Below are 16,463 nucleotides of genomic sequence, written 5' to 3'. Positions count from 1 at the left end.
AGATAATACTTGGAATGAATTCCCATCCGTCGTGTCCGTTGCTTAGAGGTATTTTAGCTAAATGATGTCTGTCTCTATAAAATCCAAATAGCACTGTGTGAACTTCCTGATGATAGCCTTTCACAACCTTTTAGTGAACACGATGATTCATCAGAGCCGGTGTGCCTTCCGAAAAGCAGTATCCAGTTTCTCAGAGAAAAACCATATCTCCCAGCATTGCTAACCGTAGTCAGCTGCCAACATCCAAAAAGTCCTTGTCATTCAACTAACTGGAGGAAATGCCGAAAGGGAATATTGAAGCTGGGTGTTTTGTTTTCCCTGTATGCTAAAGCCCAAAATGCCATTGTTTTCCTCTTGATCTATAAACACTCAGGTTTGGAGACTGAATGAGATACCCAAGCATTGGATGTCAGCAGAGGATGTAAGGGGATTTCCAGGTAACATTTCAACTTTGACCATTCATTAGGGGAACTCCAAATCTATTTTTAGATCTACAGTCAAAACCTTGGCTGGGGCTCCATTTAGAAACTGACAGTGACTGCCGTTTGGCCCTTTGGTATCATGAAAATCGGTATTCAAAGAAAAAGGTGTTCCTCTGAGGACATCACAGTGCAAAATTATGCCTTGTAAAAGCACTATCATGTTCTACAGGCTTCAAAAACCTGAGGGATTTCTTTTTCTAAGACATTTTATGTTCAAGTGTATGTACTTTTTTTATATGAAAGAACATGATATGAAGCGGCCATTAAAGTTGTCCTGAAGTTCTGAATCATTGAAGAGTGCACTTGAACTCACGTTGCTGTGATTTATGAAGAACTGGTGAAACTCGTCTGCTGAGCTCATTTTCTCAAAGGGAGCCCTTGGAGCACAGTGCTAACCAAAAGGGGGTTGTTGGCATCCACGAGCTACTGAATGGGTGAAAGAGGTGGCAATGGGTGTGGATTGTTTTGTTTTATTTTTAATTTACTCAAGCTACTCTCATGTGCCTTAGCCACTTCAAAGAGAATTTTTCTTCTTTGAATTTTGTATTGAAACCATGTGTTTTCAGTAATAGAAGGCATCTTAAAGGAAATGAAATAAAAATATTTTTGAAGTAACATGCAGTTGGACACAGCTGGTGGGACACCTGTGCCCCACCAGATCTCTGGTAGAGTAAATTTGATGGGAAGAAGTCCACTACTTCATATTCGTATAATTCTACAGGCCCCCACTAGAGGTCAGCATGCACTCAAAGTGGGATAGCAAGTTCCCACCAAAGCCCAGAGGCAGAAAGTGTAGAGGACACTAAATGTCCCATGATTCACGAAAGGACTCAATGGGATGTGCTCATTCACAAGGACTGATATGGGGCAGAAGCTTCTTTCGTGTTTTATAAATACAGGAACACAGCTTAATTGAATCCTCTAATCTATAACCCAAATCAGAAATTCAACATTTGTGCTCACACTTTCAAGCAATAACCTGATTACTGATCTTGGAGGGATCTGATGTGATATTTAAAGGCATCTAATCTGGGGTACTTTTAGAAAACCATAACTGACCTCCAGACTCTGAAATCCTGAACCCCTCAATCTTGAACTTCTTCCAGATCTCAAAATTAGCACTGCCAAAACCAAACTATTGATTCTACCCCTCCGAACAGCCTCCAGCACCCTACCCCACTTCAATTGTGTTTCCTAGCTCTTCAATACTATTTGACTCATCCAGTTGTTCTGGCCAAAAGCCCCAAGATCGCTCTTGACACCCTTCTTTCCCTCACACAGTACAAGCAATCTCTCAGCAAATCCCACCAAATCTACCTTCACAAGGTGACCCAAATCCAATCTTTTCCCATTCCCTCACTTTCATTTCATTTTCCAAAGCCCCCGCCATTCTCTATCCAGACCAAGGTAGCCACTTTACTGGTCTTTTGCCCTCTTGCTACCTACCCTCTTGCTGCCAGTCCGTTCTTCAAATCGCCCAAAGGGTCTTATAAAACGAGCATCTGGCCCCTAAGCCCAAACCCTTGATTGAAGTGCCCAGTACACTTCGACGGGCATCCAAAGCCATTTCCAGGACCTCCGTGCTCTATGTAATCTCGCCAGAATCTGTTCGCCCCAGCCTTACCTTCTTGAAGTGAAATGCCCTCATTTTGAATACATGGATCGTGCTTACGCAGGAAGAAGGGCTTTAGACTTTCTTTCTGGAATACTTGTCCTTAGATAAGTTAACAGCCACCTCTTCATTAGATCTTGGCTCAAATGTCATCAGAGATAAATCATGTTTGCAATGAGGGGCTTGCAGTCGCAGTGAGAGGAAAGAAAGCATGTATGAATTGTTGAATATAAGACATGAAACTGCGTATCTGCTCCGTAACCTTCACCTAATTCACAATGAAAGGTCAGAAAGAGGGAAAAATAACCTGAGGTACCGTATATACTCTCACGGCTTGCAAATCAGTGCTGATTCACAGCCACCCGCTGTGGGTTTCCAAGGCTCCACTTATTGATGAGACTAGAAAGCCCAGTCTTTCTCGCTCAGAGCTTCTGGTGGTTTCGAACTGCTGACCACGTGGGTCACAGCCCAACTCATAACCACTACACCACCAGGACTACTCAAAGTATATATTGGGGACTGAAAAAAAAAGTCCATTCAGCTGTAGACTATTATATAGGCAAGCTGTGGCCTATATAGACAGGGCGGGCTGGCCAGTCTTTACATAATGCTGTCCCTTTAGGCTCCATCTAAAATAGGAAAATGTGCTAATTACTGAATTTTTTGTTAAATTTTGCTCGAATGCCAACCTTTTACAAATAGTTATATTCCCTATTACTGAGCAATATGTTCTCCCTTGGAGTTTCCAACTATGACTAATTGTCAGCCGTCTCGGAAAGCTCCCTCCGCTCCGTGGGACCACGCGGAGGGTTTCTGCTCACAGAAAGAGACGCGGCCTGGGAACCCACCCCCGGCAGGTCTAGTCTGACCCGGAGGGGGCTGTGAGTCAGAATCCAGCAAGAGGGTTCGGTTTGGTTTGGTTCTCTTGTTTGGTTTCTTGACATTTCTGTTTCAGGAAGCTTGGTGACACAGGCTACACCTTGAGCTACTGGCCAGAGGTTCAAACCCATCGTCACTCACCCTTTGGGAGAACTATCGGGCTGTCTGTTCCCATACAGAGTTAAAATTATGGAAACTCCAAGGGGCAGTTCCACCCTGCCCGTGGAGTCACTGTGAGTCAGGATCTCCTGAATGGCAGTGAAACATCCCTTTTCATCGGTCTTTCCAAAGAGAATTTAGCAAAGAAAGAAGCACACAAGACCAAACGTAAAGGCTTTGGAGTCAGACGGATGGGAGTTTGATTCTTGGCTTCATTAACTAGAGAAATGGCCCTGGATGAGAGATGAATCCTCTGAGTATCTTACATGAAGTGGGGGTGTACAAAAAGAATGTTTTTAAGTTGAGAATTCAATGTCATTCCAGGCACACAGAGGAAGACACTGAGCTGTGTATTACTGCAGGCATTGCTCAGAGATCATGTGAGTTTGGTTCAATGCCACCACAATATAGCTGAACCTGCAATAAAGGAGCCACATGACTTTTCATGGTGTCCCAGTTGATAGAAAATTATGTTAAATTATTCTGTCATCTAGTAAATGTGCAATATGGCATTCTGAAAGCGTTTGAAATGTTCTGAGGTTTACTAAAATGTGATACAGAGACACAAAGTGAGCATGCAGAATAGAAGCCAACTGTCACTTTGTCTTCCATGGAGCAGCTGCGGGGACCTGACCGCTGGATGCTTAACCATGGTCCCAGTGGAGCGCTACTGTGTGTAAAGAATCCTGACAGTTCGAACTTACAAATCCCCACTTACATTAACAAACAAAAGTTGTATTTCCTACTTGAGTAAAGAGGCTTGGAGGAGGGCATTCAGTCAGGCGTCAGCATCTGGCTCCTAAGAGTTTCCTTGGTAACAGCTAGCCGGACCAGAGACTCTAGCTATCGAAGATGGCATAAGTGCTTCCTTCTCAGCTGAAGGAAAAGCTTCATTTCCACTGGCCTACCTTTTTTCCATCGTAGGCACCCAACCCTGAGGTGTGCCTGCTAAAGATTCTGATTGATGAGGTGGCAAGTAGAACCCAGGGGTTTGTATTGTCACAGATCCCCAGGTGATTCTAATGATCAGCCAAGTTTGGGAACCCGGGATCTAGAACTAGTTACATCACCCTACCTAGAGGCAAGGGGACCTAGGACACGGCTCTAGGTTGCAAGCCACTTCCTTTGGACACTTGTAGCTCCGGAAGGGGAGCACTCATTCGTGGTGGGCCTTTGTCAAAGACCATTCTGCATGGTAAAAGTAAATACATTTACAAAATCAGCATGTGCGTGCGTGTGTGTCTAACTTAAGTAATTTTATTATGGCAAGCTTGGGAAATTGTTTTAGAGGACTTGACTTCTATGACTTGAAATACAGAAGTTGATTGAAAAGAAGGAAAAGGAGAGAGTGAAGAAAAACGTGGTGTTTTTACGTATTAGATTAGTAAATATTGAAATTTACAGTTTCCTTGTAATTCATGAAAATGCTTAAAACCGTTATACAACTTAAAAAACAGTAAAGGTTGTCTGTTACTGCTAGTGTTAATTATCATCCACATGGCTGTTTTGTGTTAGCCAGCCGAAAGGGAAATGAGTGCTTTCCTACTCTGTTGGTGAAAATCGTGCCATCAGTGGGCAGACATATTTAGGCTCATCAGACTTCAGAATGTGCCACCGTCCAGCCCAGCAATTTAACCTCTGCTGGAAATTGATCCTCCCAAAGAATACCTAGAACAGTGTTCGTTTCCACATCATTTTGATAGCAAAAAACTGAAAATAGCTTAAAAGTCCATCAATAAGAAATGCATTAACTAAATAAATTTGTTTCTTACCTCTTGTATGTTTGTGGGGAGGGGTTACATTTTGATAATTTTACTTCATAAATATTTATATTATGGCTGCAGCAACACGTTTTGCCTTCCGCTCCGACATAACCTCCAAGAACCACGTGTCGAGGGCAACCACAGCTCCCCGCGCTCCCACTGGGGCGATCATGTATCAAGGACCTTTTTGCAGATCACGTCCCTCCACCTGGCATGCCTCGTGCAGTTGCTTACAACAAGATTATTGCTTTTTTCCTTAATCATAATCGTTTTATTGACATATCTTATACAATCCAATATATCCATTCGCATGTGGATTCATAATCTATCCATTCGCAGTAACAGAACAGTGAATTCTGCTGCGCAATCCCTGCGAGTGGAGTTATACAGTCTATTTGTAATGGTTTTGATACTTAAAAACAATTAGAAATTACTTTTATAAAATTGAACAATATATTCCATTCAACGTACCCAAAACTTAGGTTGTAGTGAGACCGCTAAGAATAGCCCAAGGAGCAGAACAACAGAAGTGGGGGCGTATGTAATCACCACGAACATGTATTCGTTGTACTTCTGTTTTTTTCCAGACAGAACAAGGTGACATGATTTTTAAGTGCGAGAGGGAAATTTATGTTAAGCTTTAGCAGATTTTTTTTTGAGACATAAAAAGTAATACACAAAATTTTTTTTTGATCTAAACTCTTTTTGGACAGCTTTTAAGAGTCAGATATCCTCTTTGTAGTTTACCTCTGGAGAATTTGACTACTATTACAACTTCCAGTTTTGACATATTTAAACATCCTTTGTTTAAATTCACATCACTTAATCCTTCCCAGTGTGATTTTTAAATTGAGATACTGGGTATTAAAATTAACTCTCTATAGGTGCATTCAAAACCAAATCCACTGCCATTGAGCGGATTCCAGCTCAGTGATGTATTATGTTGTGTAACTTTAGCAACCCGACATAACCCTTCCAGTACCATTGGCTTTCATCCAATTTTGAGATCCAGGAGAGGGTAGTCTTGGGCAAGAAGCCACCTACTTGTTCTTGTGTGCTGTCGAGCTGATTCCAACACAGAAATCTACAGGACAAAGCAGATGTGGCCCACAGTGTTTCCAAGACTGTAATCTTTATGAACGCAGACTGCCGTCTTTTCCCACGGAATGACTGATGACTTCAAGCCTCCCACCTGTTGTTAGCAGCCAAGTCCTTACCAGTACACCACCCAGGCTCCTCTCTACCTTATGATGAGGGCTTTGAGTATTTCAGTGACTAAGCCCTTTTAGACAAGGAACCATGGTGATCAATTCATATTGATTTTGCTGACCAGATAATACTGATGCAAAATTCCATTGGCGTCTAACAGTAAGCTCTAAAAGAGTACTGCTATGGCTTAAATGTGAATGACAGTGTATATTTCACTCATATCTTTGCATTCTACTCAGATCTCTACAATTCATCCATAAATCATTGTGACTCAGAAGAGGGTACATCTACTTCTTTATTTTTCTTTTTGAATCTACTTCTTAATACCTCATAAATCTATATTTCACATTTATGGTAGGGCTGCTTTTGATCAATAAATACTTCTTTGCTACTTCCTACCTGTTCGCATTTGTTTCCTGTGGGAGAGGTAGATTTAAAGAGCTCAGGTTGCATGCTTTTTCCCCCGTGAAATTCAGAGCACCTCCTTGTTTATTAGCAGTTCTATTTCTTTCTCTAGCCCCATTTCCTCCTGATGCATCCATGAAAGTACCATCTGTTTTTAGCATCATTTTATTTCTGCTTTATTCTCCCTGCACTTCTGTCTTCCCTAGATGCTTTATGTGATAACAATTTATTCTTGCTTGATTATCCACCTGTTCTCACAGTCTCCACCTTCCCCTCCCACCACCCTACCCTAAATCTAGTGTGTGGTGCACAGAATTGCCAAGGGACCAGCTTTGGAGTCAACTAAGGACGAGTTTTGCCACATCACAGATGTTGAACCTTGCCAAAGGCTTGACCTTTACAAGCCTTCATTTCTTCATTTGTAAGAAAGATAGTAATAATAGTATCAACCTCATGGGATTCTATGGAGGATTAAATAAAATAATATATTATGAATTCTCAACCACATCACACTTATTGACATTTTGGATAATTCTTTGTTAAAGTCCCTAATTGGTGCTTGACTACTAACGAAGTTGGAAGTACAGCAATACTTAAAAAAGCCTGGTGATCTCCTTCGGTTAAAACTAGAGCCAACCACGAGGTGTCGAAGGGATCAGGTGTAAGGCATCATCAGAACAAAAAATCTTACCATAGTGAATGATGGGGGGAGTGTGGAGTGGAGATCCAAAGCCCATTAGTAGGCCACTGGAGATCCTCTTGCAGAGGGGTCTCGGGGAGGAGATGAGCCAGTCAGGGTGCGATGCGATGTAACAATGATGAGAAATACAACCTTCCTCTAGTTCCTAAAGGTTTCCTCCCCGCTCCCACTACCATGACTCGAATTCTATCTTGCAAGACTGGCTAGACCAGAGGAGGTACACTGGTACAGATAGGAACTGAAAATACAGGGAATCCAGGATGGATGAGCCCTATAGGACCAGTGGTGTGAGTGGCAAAACAGGGAGGGTAAAGGGAGAATGGGTAGGAAAGAGGGAACTGATTACATGGAACTGTGTGTGACCTCCTCCCTGGGGGACAGACAACCAAAAAGTGGATGAAGGGAGACGTTGGACAGGGCAAGATATGACAAAATACCAATTTATAAACTATCAAGGGCTCATGTGGGAGGGGGGAGCGGGGAGGGAGGGGAAAAATGAGGACCTAATGTCGGGGGTTTAAATGGAGAGAAAATGTTTTGAGAAATGATGTACAAATACGCTTTACACAATTGATGTGTGTATGGATTGGGATAACAGTTGTATGAGCCCCTAATAAAATGTTTAAAAAAAAAAAAAAAAACTAGAGCCAAGAAAGCCCTATGGAACAGGGCTACTCTGAGACACTTGGGCTGCATAAGTCAGAGTGGACAAAAGATCAATGCGTAACAATGCTATTCTTTGTCATGGGAGCTGACTTGTGCATTTTAGGATGTTTAACAGCCTTTCTGTACTTTACCTAATAGATACCAGTCTTTACCCACACACTAGCCCAGTTGTGACAATTAAATAGGTCTCCAGGCACTTCCAAATGCTCTTCACCAATAAAAAAAAAAGATCCCTTGATATATCCAGGGTGTGGTATATCACTAATGAAGCACATAACTATCCTCTAGTTCTTTAATATTTCCTCCCCTTACTATTACAGCTTTTATTTGTTTTACCTCATTAATCATGTTAGACTTGTATATGTTCACTTGTATAATTAAGATCATTCAATACATGAAAGCCAAAATAGATAACCCTTCAGAAACAGTCACAGGAGTAATGGTCCCCAGAGGGAATGGGAAGCGAGGGGCAGGGGAGGGAAGCAGCTGATAGCACTGAAGACTGTATAACCCCACTCTAGGGGAGTGAACAACAGAATTATACGTAAGTGGATATTATTGGATGGTATAAGATGCGGCAAAATAAATAAGTAAATAAGGGTTGGGGGATAAAGGAGGGCTGATATAAAGGAGTACAAGAAGAAAGAAAATGTTTTGAAACTGACTGTGGTAGCAATTGTACAATACTGCTTGATGTGACTTAACTATGGAATGTTCAATCTTGTAAGAGCTCCCAATAAAATGATTCAAAATGAAATATACACCTAAAAATTGAAAAAATCATCCCTATTTATATTTATACATAAAGCATTTCACACGGTGTCTGCAACACAGTAGTCCCTTGGTGACTATTTGTGTAATGCATTCGTGGATGATAGATAGTCTGATGGGTGAATGAACATTAATCTTTAATTCAACTCTCTAGTATAATACTCAACACTGAATTACTTTTTAATGAATTAATGGCTAAGCAAATGAACTAGGAACCAATGATCTCTAAGAGCCGTCTGTAGTTTCTACCTATACCAAAATATAGTATGGTCACTTCACTTAAGGCTCTTGTTTCAAAATGTATTTTAGATGATTAATAAATTACACAGCTTAAGGTACTCTCCAATTTGACTCCCACGTGTATTACAAAAAGTATATACAATTTCTTTTATAAACTTAACAGTGATAGCTATGAACTATTATATTGTAGTCTAATTCAATGCTAAATATCATAATGATCCTTTGATTAACTCAAGAATATTTTAAATTGATATTCCAATTCATAAGTCATTGATGCAGCAGCAGGCAGGGGGTGGAGAGCTTATGCTGCATTTAGGTGTTTATTAATCTGTGTATGGAATAAAATTAGAGCTTACTTGCCATTTCTAACAGGTGAGCTGAGGAACTATATCTGTATACTGTCGGAGAAGCTCCAGTCCCAGGAGATGGTTCTAAAGCAGGCAGCGGGTGACGAGCATGTTGGGGGACTGCTACCACACTTTGCCATTTGGTTTCTCATCTGTGATTATATTTTACTGAACTCTGACTTTCCCCTCTGATCTGAATTTCAATGAGGGTATAAAATCAAACCTCTGCATAGTTTGAGACTTCAAACATTTAAATTATGATTTATGGCTTGCAGAATTCCTTTAATTGCCTGTGCCCGTGTTCTTTTTATTTTCTGTTTCTAGGTGTTCTCTAGTGAACTAACTTCATAGCATATTTGTTACACTACAGTCTTAACAGATCTTAACAGATCTGTAGCTGGTTTTTAAACTAACAATATATGCTTCATGTGCCTCATTTTTGCCACCTGTAAAATGGAATTTGTGAAATATCCAACTCACAACCTTGCTATGAGGATTAAGTAACATAATGTTAATATTTAAGCCTAAAAAATGTGCCGGGCCTATAGTAAGTTTGTAAGTGCCTCTTTCTATAGTTTTCTGCAACACTATTTGCCATTTATTTGCTCCCCTTGTTTCTAATATTTTACCATAGTAAATGAGGTATTGTATCTTTTTCATTCCACAAAAGAAGACACACAGGTGAGCAATAAACATATAAGGAAATGCTGGGCATCACCAGCTATATGAGAGATGCAAATGAAAACAACACACCCCTATTGATAGTGAAGTTCACACACACACACACACACACACACACACACACACACACCAAAAATAAACTGAATCGCAAATGCTGGAGAGGGTGGGGAGTGACAGGAGCGCTCATCCACTGTGAGGTGGTACACCCACTGTGGAAAATGGTGCTTCCTCAAACTGCTGGGAATAGAAATGCCACATGACTCCGCATTCACTTTGCTGAATATATACCCTAAAAATAATAATAATAATATCCGTAGCATAAATAGATATATGCACACTCATGTTCCCAATAACAAGAAGGTGGGAACAAATGCCCATCCATGGAAAAATTAATTCATAAACTGTGGTGCATACACACAGCGGAGTTGTGTGCATTGCTAAAGAATGATGATGAAACTAGGTAACCCCTTATGCCATGGATAGGTTTGGAGGACACTGCACGGAATGAAGTTAGCCAATCACAAAAGGGCAAATATTTTTTAGAACACTATGAAAATATTAACATAATGTAAAGGTTTTCTTACAAAAGAAACCAGCTCTGCTAGCTAGCCGTGGTGGGAAGGACCGGGAGCAGTGGGTTAGAGGGTGAGCAGAGGTTAAGGAGGGTGAGTGGAAGATCATATTCTACAAGAGGGAGAGGAGGAAAATGAGAGATGGGGACTGGCAAGCCATTGGGAGGCCTGACAAGTTGTTTCCATTGTTAAATGCAAAGAATGATCATATGAACTACAAACTCTTACCTAATTCATAAGAAGAAGTTAGGTTTTTCTGTCATTCAACAAATGCTTATTCACTACCTAAGATGACCCACGCTTTGCACTAGGAGTTAGAAAATATTTAAATATGACTGCAATTTGATTTCTGTGTTCATGGAATTCAAAGCAGTCATGAAATGCAAAGTTCACAGAGGTGGGAAGCAAGGCTAGTTCATGCGCACGGAATTTTGGATGCCTGGTTGAAATGCCAAGTCACCTGGCTGTACCTGGGACCCATCACAGGTCAGAAGACCTCACAGTCTTGCCGGGGAGACAGGTTTAGAGAAAGTAGAGCTGTAGCAGAAATACATGTAGAGAGTGTTCAAAATTCAGAAGAGTGATTTGTTGCCTGGGGTCATCGAGGAAGGGTTCCAAGGAGACACCGCAGAACCCGGCCTTGAGGGGTGAGGAGTTCATCAAGTGCACAACGGACCAGTGGCATTGAGAAGTTTTTATCTATTTTCTTTTTCCGCCTTTTCTAAGTCAAATGTGCTCAAATTTGTCTCCAGGGAAATGTGTGTTTCTTGGTTATTTGCCCAAGTGCACTAAGTGGGAATTGATATTGGCCCAGCCAGTGAAACCAATTCTCGTAATGTCCTGCTTCACACAGCGCTGCGTTAGTTAAGATTTGCTGGTTGTGTGTGGAACTCCAGGGCGGAAATGGGCCTCACAAATGATGGCCGTCAAACCCAGAAACCCATCAAGAACTGCCAGAGGGCTCTTCACATGCCTCGAAAGTCGCTCCCTTTTTCAAGGCCTGCTTCAATGTCGGCTCTGCCACTCGGTCGCGTGGTAGAAGGCACCTCCAAGTTCCCTCATACAAGGGTTCAGGCCAGACAAATAGCGCGTGTCACGCTCTGAATTGCAAACTCCCAGCATTGATGTGTGGTGGTTAGGTGCCGTCAAGTGGGGGGCTCAGAGCGACCCGGCGTACAAAGCACAGCCCAGTGCTGCGCCATCCTTACAATTGGCTCTTTTATTAATCATTCATTGATTTATATTTACTTAGTTATTTTTACTTCACATATCATAAAATGGCATCATTCAATCACATTAAGATTTGTACAAGTCTTAAAAATAAAATGTCGGAGGAGGAGGGGGAGGAAACGGGGAGCTGACATCAGGGGCTCAAGTGGGAAGAGAATGCTTGGAGGATGATGGTGGCGGCGTGTGTGCAAATGCGCTTGACACACTGGAGGAGTGTGTGGATTGCGATAAGAGATGTAAGAGTATTTTAAAAATAAAATGAAATGAAATAAAATGGCTTCAAGATATCAGCACATTTAGCTCTTTCTCATTCCCAACTCGATGTTGCTCCAAGGTGCATGTTGGGTTCTCTGCGTGGCTCCCTCCGAAACCACACCGCGTGTTCAGAGTTGAATGCCCAGAGCTCGTCAGCGGACATGTACACTCACTCGGGGACACAGGAGAGCGACGCGAATGGTCTTCTCCGACCCCAGAAGACCTAACAGGGGCCCAGGCCCTTCGCAGTGCAAAGAAGAAGGTGGGGATGGGTCGTGCGTACTCATTCATACAATAGTCACTCCTGAAAGCTGCAGGTGGGTGGTCAGTGCAAGACCCCACAGGGTGTTCCTCCTCTTTGGAGTACAGACACCACGGCAGGCAGGGCCCACTTGGAGTCGGATGAACATTTCATATGAAGATGTTAAGGTCAAGTTCACTGAAGTTCAAATTGCCGGAGGAGGTCATTTATCCCCACTTACTTCATTCTCTCGCCTCGAAGTCTGCTTCCTTCTTTTTCAAACATTTCTATGCTTTTATTAGCTGCTCTTTTTCTCTTTTTAGCATACAAAAGGGCAGATATTTTTCAAGCCAACTATCAACATGTCGAACATTAGATATCCATTCCCATGCAATGCATAGAGTGTATAATTACATACATTGTTGTAACCAATTCAACTTGTGCTCTAGGCTTACACATACTAATCACGTGACCAGGTATATAGACAACCCTTTACAGAGAAGAGATTATTCATCTTTAGTCTGTTCAATAGGATGCAAAGTTGGAAACATCACAACATAAAGAATTTTTGCAGGGATAAACTTTTTTTTTTTCAAGCAACAGGTATGATTCTACAAGGTGGTACTTTCATGACTGGACAGGCCCCAGGGCCTTGCTGCCTCCTGCAGAAACCATGTCTTTAGGCTGAAACAGGTGTGTGCCCATTCACCCTGAATGCACTGGAACTCGTGACATCTCAGAAGCTACGGAAGTTGGGGCCGGGTTAGTCTTTGGATGGAGACTGAAACGAGAATTCTTTTCTGCTAGACACTAATGCGAATACAAGCAAAGATGGTATGGAAAGCTGCACCGCAGCCTTAATTTTTCCCAAAACACTGAACTTTCTGAAGGCTACTGCCCAATTTGTTGCTATTAAATATTATTTAAAATTGTGTAGGTCGAAACATTCATCTGTTTTTGTGGGGTTTCAAAATTGTGCAGCTACTGTGGAAAACAGGATAGCCACTGGTCAAGAAGTTAAACATAGAGTGATCATTTGACCAAGGATTCCACTCCTAAATATGAAGGGGCTCCAAAAATTTTGTGGAAAATGAAATGGAAAGCTATTGGGATTTTTCCAATCAGAGGAGTCCTGATGGACCATGCACAGAATTGCCCAACACAAAGTGAGCAGTTCGCACCCACCGCTCTGCAGGAGAAAGATGAGGCGGGCTGCCTCCCTTAAAGATGTCAAGGTCTCCGAAATTCCGTGCGGCATTTTCCTGTCGTGAAGATCTCTGTGAGTTGAAATCAACTTGACGGCAGTGAGTTTGGTTTGAGGGTCCACCCAAGATGCTTGAAAGTTGCTGCTCCAACCGATACTTGTCCAATAGCAGTCAATATAGCACGATTCACAAGAGCCAAACTGTGGACACAATCCAAGTGCCCATCAACAGATGAATAGATAAACAAAGTGTGAGCTATGTGTACAATGCAGTGGTGTGCAGTCACAAAAAGAAATCCTGGTAGGACTTGAATGGGCCTTGAAAACCTGATGTGTATTAAGTGAGACTCAGAACACAGCGATTCTACTGGCTCCTACGGAACATCGAGGACTGATAAATTCACAGAAACCAAGCTGTGTTAGTGCTACCAAGGGGGTGGGAGGAGAAACTGGGAAGTTGTTGCTTAAGGGGTGCGGCTGGTGTGACACTATTGAGAAAGAGTGGTGGTGGATGCACAGCTCAGGGAACACAACTAGTCGGTGAACTGCATGTGTGACATCACTTGAAATGGCAAGTGTTTATTTGAAAATATTGTTTAGGAGGAAAGGATAATGAAACAGGTGGCTAAGGGCTCAAGACTTAAACAATACAGAGGACGTGTTCTCTATCTTCTCACTTTTCAATCAACATTGAGCTCAAGTAGCAATTATGCGGGGTGGGAGGTCACACTGTGTATTTTGTGCCTTGGATCAAGGTGAGCCTTCCTAGCATGTTGTTTTGAGACACAAAAATGGTTATTTGTGTTACTGCTGATGCCTGTTCCAACCTGTTTCTTCCAGATACCATTGTTCTTATCGCTTCAATAGCAGTCGTTTCTGCAAAAACTCAGGGTAATATTTTTGCCACATCTGCACTAAGAAGTCTCCGCTTCCTGCAGATCCTCCGAATGGTGCGCATGGACCGCAGGGGCGGCACTTGGAAATTACTCGGTTCGGTGGTCTATGCGCACAGCAAGGTGAGATTTGGTTTTCTGAATTATGAAACAAGACCAGTATTGAATAAACCTATCACAAATGAACTTAAATCATTTCAGAAGTTAGTTTAAACTGTTTAAGAAGCATGGTGTGTATGGATTATTGAAAATGCATCATAATGGTCCAAGAAATAGTGAAATGAATGAAAATGTGCATATTTTTTCCTTCTTCACATAAGTTTTGCTTCTAAAAATGGTTCCTTCTTCTTACGTGTAGGAATTAATCACCGCTTGGTACATCGGATTTTTGGTCCTCATTTTTTCATCTTTCCTTGTCTATCTGGTGGAAAAGGATGCCAATAAGCAGTTTTCTACATATGCAGATGCTCTCTGGTGGGGGACAGTAAGTACGAAAACTGAACTTTTATTCAGTGGGTTTTGTGGAGTGTTTCCATTGAGTACAGCATAATGATCCCTGTGAATGATCTCAAGAAAATCATTGACTTTAGAGTAGTAACTTCATGTGCAGATTAAAAAAGGGAATAGTCACTGAGTGAAAATTAGTAGAAGAGTAAAATCACAACATCAAAGAGAGAAAAGAAAAGAAAACGGTAATGATCTTTGCGATTAGAGATTACAGAACAACTTCATTTTTCGGTTGTCATTGAAAGATTTTCTTTATGTGACTGTTTTGTACCACCCTAATATAGTTATGCCCACACTTATTCAAGAAATGTTTAAGCTTCCTCAGTTCCACCCAATTGCCATCAAGTCAATTCTGATTTATAGAGACAAACTGGAATTGCTCTGTTGGGTTTCCGAGGCTGTAAATCTTTACAGGAGATATAACCTCCTCTTTCTCCCACAAGCAGCGGGTGGAGGAGAACTGCTGACCCTGCAGGTATCAGCCCGACTTGTAACCCACTGCCCCACCAGGACTTGTCGTTTCCTCAATAGCACATTGAAAATGAAACATTGTCATAAATGTAAGATTGGACAGAAAAAAAAGAAGCAAGCTCATTGTAAAAATTTCCACCCAAACCCTGCTTTTCCTTTCTAATATTGTTAAGGAATATTTTTTAATCATAAAATCTTGACTTAGATATAAAACAAACGTGCTAAAGATCTTGCCTAGCTCATATTTGTTCAATTAAGTCCTGGTTAATGAAACACCAGTAAGCTGTAACAGCCAGCTCAAAGGACTGCATAAAGAGAGCCACATTTAGATATCAGGAATACCGAAATGAGTGTGCAAGGAAAGACAAAACCGACTCCTTCGATCTTCCCAGACAGCCAGGATTTAGTTCATATCTCTGGACAAGAATGAGTTTGCGTGGCTACCACTTACCTCCAATTTACAGAGTCATAAAATCATTCAAAGGGCCATGGAAGAAATAGAGTCCCACGAAATCAGATTCAGATGACCCAGAAGGGGGTGCTCTGAACAAGGCAGAGTTTTCCATGGAAACACATTTCAAAGAATGTAAATATTGCAAAGGATTTCTAAAACAGTCATTGCAACGTGTGTCCTAATAAGAATGTCAAAAGATAAGGAAGTGCTGTGTGAAATGTGTAAAATATATTTTTAATTTTATTTTTTTAAGATATTCCAAATGGGAGTTATGGGAATATATGAGTATACAGCACTTATGATTGTCGAAAGGGCTTCTACATCTCTTTGTTCCAACAAAATTAAATCCTTTTATAAATCATCAATAGTTATTTCTTGGGTATTAGACTGCTACCAAAATAAAAAATGTTTCATTTTCTAAAGCTCTGATTCAAACTTCAATAAGTTTCTTGTTTTGTTTTGTTTTTAAGAAGAAGCCCTGGTGGCAGAGTGGTTTAAGTGTTTGGCTTCTAACCAAAAGGGTTCTAAATGAACCCCCAGCTGCTCCATGGGAGAAAATTGTGCCAGTCTGTTTTTCTAAAGATCTATGAGTCTTTAAGACCCTAGACACTATATCTTTTGATAGCTGGGCATTATCAACTTTCTTCACCACATTCGCTTTGTCTTCACTTTGTGTCAGGAAGGTGAGCATCACAGAATGCCAGGTTATTAGAACAAAGTGT

At 41.3% G+C, this 16,463-nt stretch overlaps 1 protein-coding gene across 1 annotated transcript in view; it reads left to right on the top strand.

The window, feature by feature from the left end:
- KCNQ5 (potassium voltage-gated channel subfamily Q member 5) overlaps nucleotides 1–16,463 on the top strand; it is a gene marked incomplete at its 5' end in the record, with an annotated part of 638,988 nt that overhangs the window by 502,476 nt on the left and 120,049 nt on the right. The window contains 2 exons of the mRNA XM_045294328.1: nucleotides 14,257–14,432; nucleotides 14,668–14,793. Of these exons, the coding sequence (XP_045150263.1) occupies nucleotides 14,257–14,432; nucleotides 14,668–14,793 (302 nt within the window). The remainder of the gene's footprint in view (nucleotides 1–14,256; nucleotides 14,433–14,667; nucleotides 14,794–16,463) is intronic.

This window comes from Echinops telfairi, unplaced genomic scaffold, assembly GCF_000313985.2.
Source record: "Echinops telfairi isolate 266 unplaced genomic scaffold, ASM31398v2 ScPeMD7_3533;HRSCAF=4204_0, whole genome shotgun sequence".
NCBI lineage: Eukaryota > Metazoa > Chordata > Mammalia > Afrosoricida > Tenrecidae > Echinops > Echinops telfairi.
The sequence above is the reverse complement of the archived record's forward strand: the minus strand, read 5'-3'. Positions and strand labels throughout refer to the sequence as shown.